The sequence below is a fragment of the Papio anubis genome, chromosome 7, assembly GCF_008728515.1.
Source record: "Papio anubis isolate 15944 chromosome 7, Panubis1.0, whole genome shotgun sequence".
Taxonomy (NCBI): domain Eukaryota; kingdom Metazoa; phylum Chordata; class Mammalia; order Primates; family Cercopithecidae; genus Papio; species Papio anubis.
The window spans coordinates 84,235,173-84,244,298 of NC_044982.1; the positions used below are offsets into that span (position 1 = coordinate 84,235,173).

Sequence of the window (9,126 nt, forward strand, 5' to 3'; positions counted from 1 at the left end):
CTTTCCACTTACTCAATCCCAGCGTTCCTATCAGGGGCTATCCCTAAGGAGGCAGACAGAGCTGGTCCTGCTCATTGCACACTAGGAAAAGTCATGCTGGCATCTTGTCCCACAGGGAAATTTCTGCTGCCCAGAATCAAAACCAATGTCTGGAGCTCAGCCTTGTTCAGTTTGTTAGACATTCTGAAGCAGAATCACTGGAGAAGGTGGATTATAGAATAGGAAATTGGCTTTTGATGGGGGAGAAAGAAAGAGGAGAAGGGTAAGTTGCATGTCATATAACGTATTTGCTTAGGCTGACCTAAGACGCTGCTGTGAATTTAACTGTGTCTTTCTCCTGATAACATTGGTTTACCAGTCTTGTGCGACATGGCAGGTTAATCTTTAAACATCCTTATGACTACATATCTTTATACTTTCAATCCTTAATATTCTTAGCATTCTATTGGAGACAATATCTTTATATTATTTTCCAATTAGAAAAATTTGATTTTAGGTTAAAATGCAAATATGTACACTCTTTAGTTTGAGATTTGTGTATGTATATGCATATTTACACACACAGGTAAGTGTCACTTTACTCGGAACATTTCATGAAAATCAGAAACTTATGTTCTTCTTTCCTGCCTGCTTTTCCTCTTATCACGTTGCCAAACATTTTCTTTCACGGGCTTCTCTCTTTTCTCTCTTTCCTGGTTATTTTAGCAAACTTTTCTCTCAGTGGGCGGTATAGGTAACATTTCTTTAAAACAGAAAATAATCTAATTCGACTTTATTTTTAAAAATCTTCCCTGACTTTGGCCAACATAAATGATCATTCCCATTTTACATGAAATTTCTTTTGAAACCAGGTCACTAGGCAGTTTCTGATGACAGGAGACCATTATATTCATCCTTTCTTTTCTAAATTTAAAGAATAGAACATCTCCTAGTTAGGTTAGAGCCGTATCATGTTGATCAACTTCCCTACTTTTATCTGAGAATTTTGACTTACTTGAGATGATCATTGTTTGATTAATAGTAAAAATACTATTTCAAATATTGAGGGCTTGCAATATGCCAGATACTTAATGTATGTAATCTATAATCTTACTTCATCCTAACAAGAACATATGAATAAAATAATATGATTGTATCATCTTTACAGAAGGAAAATAGAGACTTGGAAGGTTAAAGTTATTGGTCAATATCACATAGCTTTTAAGAAACATGTGAATTATTTCTCTCTCACCTATGATCTTATCAGTTATTCAGTATCAGTTTAATACTTCTAAAAACCCACTTTAGGCCAGTATTAGTCTAATGTGGAGTGGATGATGAAGGTAAGACCTTCTCCACTTCATACTGGTACAACTGGGAAACAATTCTTTAAGATGATAATTTGGAGTGGCCAGAAGAATACTGAGAATAGAATATGAATAAAAGCACAATGAGAAGAGAAGTGGAGGCCAGTCTAAGACTGCATTAGATATTTATTAATATATTCCCCTCTCTCTAGCTCACTCTATCTATCTAATCTACCTATTATCTATCTATCTCTTTATCTATCTATCTATCTATCTATCTATCTATCTATCTATCTATCTAATAATCTGGCTACCTATAATCTATCACCTATTTATCTATCTTAACATTTGTCTTTTTCCATATCTATACTACTAACTTAGAAAAAAACTACTGCCCATGACTCCTCAGTATGGGTATTCTAATACTCTTGGTACAATGTTAATATGTGACAAAGAATCTGTCAAACAATGCACCATTTCTTTTTATTAACAAGGTGGATAAATAGCATAGGGAAAGAAGTTCCTTGGCACAACAGGGACACAATATTCGTGAGTAGTTCTTACATAAATCACTGAAATTCATGCCATTCTTGTTCTAATTTGATGTTCCTACTAAAAAGTAACATAACTACCAGACAATAAAGTCAAATTAAATTTGGGATTAGTGATATAGTTCCCCCTTGTATCATTCCTACTCTCCTCCCCCTTTTTTTTCCAATAAGACAATTGCAATGTTCTGAGGCTTCATGTCTTGGCAAAGGTCCCAGCCACATCTCAGGAGCCCCATGTCAGAAGAGCATATGTGGCCCAGCTGCAGGTTTCGAGACAGCTGATAGAGGCCTGAAGATCACTGTGCGTCTCCTCCACAGAGGTAGATGCCTGCATGGCTGGGCTGGGAGGCTGTGATATGCAGGAAACTTTGCTGCTTTTTCTCATCCAACTTGGCAGTGATTTTTTCATGACTTTTCTCTTCCCCACCTTGCTGTAGCATCATCAAGAAGATAAGACCTTCACCATACTTTTGCTTGTACCAGTGTAAGCCATATAATGTCTTTGATGATGTGCAGTTTATGGTGAGATTCTTTCCCTCTTGGACAATCAAGGACTGAGGACTCTGCTCCAGTTCTTGGCTACTGACCCCTGTTCAAAAAGACAATGTAAAGAAAATACAGAAGACCCTCATAAGATTTTCATGGTCGTGGTAGGGGTGATGTTTCTCCCCCCCTCCCCATGCCCCCTAGGAAGCAAAATTGTCACATTAAAACCAAGTATTGTCACTTTTTAAACACATATCTGGCTCTCAAAAGGGCCTTCTCAGGTTAGAGGATGACTCGACTCTTGCCCTCAGGATGCTGTCATCATCCCACAATTCTCCCAGACTAACCACATACTCACGGGCTGCTTGGAACCCCAATATCCCTAGGAGTACTTGCAGAACAGTCTCCATCCCTTGGCTACTTAGAAAACACAGTTAAATCAGATTTTACTGAATGGGCTTCCCCAGCAGAAGTTACTTTGCTCATTGGTGCAGGAGATGACACCAATCAGAAGCCATACCTGGATTCCTGTTTGCTCAGCACTGTACGATCTTACTCAAACACTTTTTTAACACTGCCACTCTTTGGCCAGACTGAGAAATGCGAATAATGGACAGGTTTTCTGGAGTTAACTTATATATGACATAGATCTATTTATTGCCATAAAATATGCCACTTATGAGATAAAGAAAATATAATCTCATAACATATGTTACCCTCACATGCTTGAGAAAGTTTGCCCTTCATAATTAAAAGAAAGTAAAAAATTCTGCTCTCTATAATACAGAGTGATTATTTTTTAGTATTTATCTCTGCCTGCTTTTGTTTTGAGCCTTCTTAAAAACTACTTTTCTGAGGTACACGTTACATATAATAAATTACATATGTTTTCAAGGTCCAATATGATAATTTTTGACATGGTCATACAAATGTGAAATCATCATCACAAATAAAATAAAGAACATATGCACCACTCCCCAAAGTTTCCTTGTGTCTCTGTTCCTTGTGTTCCTTGTTAATCCTTTCTGTATACCTTTCCAATATATCATCCTAAGGCCTATTCAATCCCAGGCAATCTCTAGTCTGCCTTCTCTTACTATAGATTTTCTAGAGTTTTATGTAAACATACAGTATCTGCTTTCTGTCATCTGATTCCTTTCAGCATATTTATTTTGAGATTGTATTTGTTAGCTTGGGCTGCCATAACAAAATACCATAGACTATGTGACTAAAACAATGGAAATTTATTTCTCATAGTTCTGGAGGCTGGGAAGTCCAAGATCAAGGTGCTGGAAGATCTCATGTCTGGTGAGGGCCTGCTTCCTGGTTCATAGACGGCAGTCTTCTTGTGGTGTCCTCACGTGACAGAAAGAACAAGAAAGTTCTCTAGGGTCTCTTTTACAAGGGAACTAATACCATTCAAGAGGGCTACACTTTTATGAACTGATCACCTCCTCAAAAACTTACTTCCTAATACCATCACACTGGGGGTTAAGATTTCAACACATGAATTTGCAGGGGAGAACACAAATATTCAGTTCATAACAAATTGCTGTGGTATTTTTGTTGAAAATCAACTATGTATGTGTTGGCTTACTATTGGACCCTTTATTGTGTTCCAATGTTCTATTTGTCTATCTTTATATCACTATCATAGTTTCTTGATTATTGTAATTATAAAAGTATTAATATCAGTAGTGTAAGTTCCTCAATTTGTTTTTTTTTTAAGATTTTTTTTTTAATGCTATTATAGTCCCTTGGTATTTTCATATAAATCTTAGACCCACTTGTCAATTTCTATGAAAATTTCTGTTGGGATTTTGATTGGAATGACATTGAATCTATAGGTCAATTTGGAAAGAATCTTAATGAGTCTTCTAATTCACAAACACAATAACTCTTCCCATTTATTTAATTCTTAAATTTATCTCAGAATTTTTTTGTGTCTTTTAGTGTACAGGCCTTAGACATCTTTTGTCAAATGTATTCATACACATACACACACACACACACACGCCATAATTGAAATTTATTTATTTATTTATTTATTTATTTATTTATTTATTTGAGACAGAGTCTTACTCTGTTGCCCAGGCTGGAATGCAGTGGTGTAATCTTAGTTCACTGCAACCTCTGCCTCCCAGGTTCCAGTGATTCCCATGCCTCAGCCTCCTGAGTAGCTGGGATTACAGGTGTGTGCCATCACACCCAGCTAATTTTTTATTTTTAGTAGAGACAGGGTTTTGCCACGTTGGCCACGCTAGTCTTGAATTCCTGGCCTCAAGTTATCTGCCTGCCTCAGCCTCCCAAAGTGCCAAGATTACAGGCATGAGCCACGGTGCCTGGTCCAGAATTGAAATTTATATACATATAAATTGCATTCTTGAGATGAACCCCACTTCATTATTATGTATTATCCTTTTTATATATTGTTAGAGTCAGTCTGCTAAAATTTTGTTAAAAGTTTTTTATGCATATATATGCATATATATATAAATTTCAATTCTGCTTGTTTAGTGTTACTGTATAGAAGCAGCATTATTTTGTATATTGAGCTTTATCTTGCAATTTTGTCTAACTCATTTATTGGTTACAGTAGTTTTTTTGTCTATAGGATTTGCTACACAGACAATTCTATTGTTTGCAAAATGATAGTTATGTTTTAAAAAGTTAAATATGGTTTCCTTTACCAAGTCAGTTAGCAATCTTTCAGCGTTTTGTGTTTCCAGTCTAAAGATAGATTATTTTGGATGTGCTATCTCCCTCTAGGGACAAGGCTCAGCAAAGAGCTTCCTACCACAATTCTCTAAGAAAGATGGAATTGTTTTCAGTCACTTTGGAGCTTTTAGAATTATTTCTGTGTTGTTTTCTCAATTATTATATTCCTTTTGTTTTCCGTGGTATTTTGTTCTTCCCATATTTGAAGACAGTTCCCAAAGCCCATGTTATTCATTGTACAGCATAGGATTTGGCACAGATTAAAGATTTAATTTGTTGGGTGAATATATTAATTACTATTTACTCATAACATTATTAGGAGAAGTTATATGGAATGACTCTTGAAATTATTCCAAAAAAGCTTCCAATTTTTTGAAAACACATTGAACAGAAGTATCCAAAGTAAAGGCAAATGCCAGATTAGATCTGTGGGCAAAATTCAAATAGCACACCAACCTCATTCTCCGTCCTCCAAAAAAGAAAAATTCACAAATCTGTAATAGGTAAAGCCTGGTTTCCTTTTTCTTTTTGTCTCATTGCATTGGTTAGATTCTCTAGGATAATGTTGAATAGAAATGGTGAGAGTAGACATTTTTGCCATGTTCCTGCTTGGGTTAGATTGTTAAAGCCATTTTGGAATGCAACTTTTCAATATCTATAAAAATATAAAATGGCATATCTTTTGATCCAGTAATTCCACTTCTAGGAATCTATAAGGAATATGTACACACACACACACACACGACATATATATTTATATATGTAGAGATGATATAAGTGAGGTAAGTAAAATTATTATACAACCATACTGTGAACATTTGTAGATATTGAAAAGAATAAGGCCAGTTTGTACACACATGCATACACATGTATCTTGGTATGAACACACCTCAAAAAACCATTTTTAAATAAAAATAAAAGCAAGTTGCAGACAAATACACATGGTATGATCCAATTTATGTAATAAAATTGGGTAGATATTTATGTGAGTATCCATGTAAATGAAAAGAAGTATGATCATCAGGACACACTCCAAGTTGTCAAAATGGTTTATTGTAGGAATTAAAGAGAAAATGGGATGGAGATGGAGACAGTCAGTTTGGGTCTTTAAGGTTTTACTTCACATACTTAATAGTTTGAATCTTTTACAATGAAAAAAGATTTGTGTATTTTTGTGTAATAATAGAGATATTTCAACATAGATTTAAAAAGTGAAATCAATATTCACATATCCACCACTTTCTTGTTTCCTTCCAGAAATTATCTGTATCCCAAGAGTATGTGCTATGGATGAGTAACAAATAAAACTTCAAATTTTTCGTAAGGGCAAATGAGTCAATTTCTGAAATTCATTTCAATTATTGAGAGGTTGGAAGGACTAATATAATATTCAAAGCCCAGGCACTTCCCTGGGGTTAGATGAAGAAACGCTTTGGGACAACCAGATGATGGTTCTCATCTTTTATAGTGAGATCTACATGGAAAGCAAGAGTTGATTAAAAGAGAGGGTCCTGGAAAATTCTTATTTCCTTTCTTCTTCATTGCAGAATTCCAATTGTGATTCTTCATTTCTTCGCCAAGTTTCTCAGTCCTTTCTTCAAGACTTCTTAGCTATTCTTTCTCAGTTTCTTCATTCCTTTAATCCTCTCATTGATTTCCTTACCACCTCCTCTTTACTTCTTTTCCCTTTTCTTCTTTAAATTTTCTTCTTCCTCTGTTAAACTTCTGCTCCTTCTTGTGCAGTGGCCTCATTAGATGCCTTCCCTTTCACCACCAGGGAGATATTGCACAGCTGCAGTCCCATCTGTCCCACTGTGGTCTCTCAAGATGCAGTAGTACACAGCAGCATCTCTCAAGGTAGCATGGTGCAGGATCAAAGTACTGGACTTTCTGTCTTCAGCGATTGTCAGAGAGGCTATTCTGTTGTTCACATTACTTGTAAGACCATGAATCACATACTCTGGACCCTGGGAGGGACGTTGTCGATACCAGTATATGTAATCAGCTCCACTGATTGTGGAGTGGTTACAAGGCAAGTGTACAGGCTCTTCCTCGTTACTCTCCATTGAATTTGGCTGTGTGGTCTTAGCATCACCCCTAATACCTATAGGGTTGAAAAACAGCAGATTAGCTCTGGATCATCAGCTCTTGGTACATCTGAAGGTCAGGTTCACCACTGCTCCAGAACTGTCCTCCCTGCCCTACTCCATATTTGGGTATTTTTATGTGTTGCACAGGACAAGAGAAATATTACTTGTATTTATTTGTTCCTGAGCTATGCAGAGCCACAAGGCCAAAAATAAATTTCCCATCTTCCATGACCCTTGAGCTCAATAAACCTAAAACTCCTTACAGCTTGAGAGCTGTGAGACCTGGGGAATCTTCTCCGAGTAGTGGATATGACCAGTTCCTCACACTGACGCTCAGACACCCTTGAGAAACACATAGATACAAATTCTTCCCAGCAATTGGTAAATCATGGCAGAAGACGTGGAAACAGCAGATAACTCTCTTTTGTCATTAGCCACAAAACTACCCTTTCTTAGGCCAAGAATACTTACCCAAATATAGGAGTACAGTAATGCTTGTCACCAATTTCATTGTTCAAGTGCACACTGAGGTTCCAGGCCCCAGAACTTAGAATCTGAGTCTGATCCTAGGTCGGGGGAGGTCTCAAGCAACAAAGCAGCAGCCACCGCACATCCCACACCAGGCAGGTTTCAATTTGAGTGCTCTCCAGAAACCTCAGCTAAAGACAGAGCAGCTTCCTGGTTAGGTCTAGCCCATCCCCAGGTTTAAACATAAATTTTAAAAGAAGATAAAATACAATTATTATTTGTTAATTTAAAAAATAAAACTTTAAAAAGAGGGGAAGAATATTTTCTCTAAATCTAGCTTTAATTCAGAAAGTTTCCATTAAGATCGTTTTCAAGGTTGGAACTCAAGTAGGCTACATCTAAAGGAGTAAAACCATTCACAATGGGATTACCCATCTCTTATTTTGGTAAAGACAAAATCCACCATTAATTGGTGGTTTGACTACCCATTGAGCTGGTGAGAAATACCCTTTATTCCAAGAAGTCTATGTGAGCCCTGTGCTGTAAGGGAAAGAAGAGCATTTCTATCCACATCTTCATGGCGAGTAAGTCTTAGAAGCAGTAGCATATAATTTAATTTCAACAGTTAGAAACTTCTTTCTGGTAAAAAAAAAAAAAAAAATTACCATAAGCAAAATTGAAAATCAAATGACACAATGAAAGAAGTTATTTGCAACATATATAACAAAAGTAATTTCATAATTGTATCATATTGCTGTGCTAAGTGTGAAAGAAAAGAATAAAGTTAGAACTCAGGTTAAAAACCAAGTTTCCTGGTACTCAGGTCTCCCCCCACACTGGCTCCTGGAATAATGTCTTGTGTCTTCTAGATAGACATTGCCTGTGCCTCTGGTTTTGAGACAGGAGCCAATGGCTTGAGTGGTCCCTATTTCTATGCCACCTGAACTCCTCTTTAACACATGCTTTCTCATCTTCATGATGCCTAGGTGTGGCATACATTGAGGACACTAAGGAGAAAGGAAGAAATGGGAAGAGGTTTGGAGACGGAAATCTAATGATGCCATTTGATAAGAGAGGTAGAAGTAACTATGAAGGGGTTTTTCTAGTTATTTTCAAAAATGCTTATTAAAGAAATGGGAAGGAATAAAATTAAAATTACTCATTATCTCTGCTACAATAACTAAGCTTGTCAGTCCATTATAGTGAAAAAATATTTCACCGTTTAAAATTGAGCTATGTATCAATCACTTCTCTGTTTTTCCCATTCAGGGTCACTTCTGCTCTACATTTGTGAAGGGGCTCACCATGTCTTTGAAGCTGTGCACACACTCAAAAAGAGATAATAAAGCAAGGTGACAAAGAGAATGAACATAAATTCCTTATACAACTCAATGACAACCTCTCTCACCCTGGAAGGAGCTTGGATTTGCAGCTGTAACAGCTCCCTCTTGTGACTGTATATGTCAACTCTTTTACATAGAACTAGGAACCTAGTCAGTTAGCAATCTTTCAGGGTTTGTGTTTCAG

At 36.6% G+C, this 9,126-nt stretch overlaps 2 gene segments (V, D, J or C); both read right to left on the minus strand.

Moving 5' to 3' along the window:
• Positions 1 to 1,750: 1,750 nt before the first annotated feature.
• LOC110743865 lies at positions 1,751 to 2,774 on the minus strand. The segment is given in 2 exon segments: positions 1,751 to 2,426; positions 2,682 to 2,774. Coding segments are annotated over 2 exon segments (345 nt in total).
• Positions 2,775 to 6,086: 3,312 nt separating this feature from the next.
• LOC116275949 lies at positions 6,087 to 7,779 on the minus strand. The segment is given in 2 exon segments: positions 6,087 to 7,145; positions 7,603 to 7,779. Coding segments are annotated over 2 exon segments (393 nt in total).
• Positions 7,780 to 9,126: the final 1,347 nt, after the last annotated feature.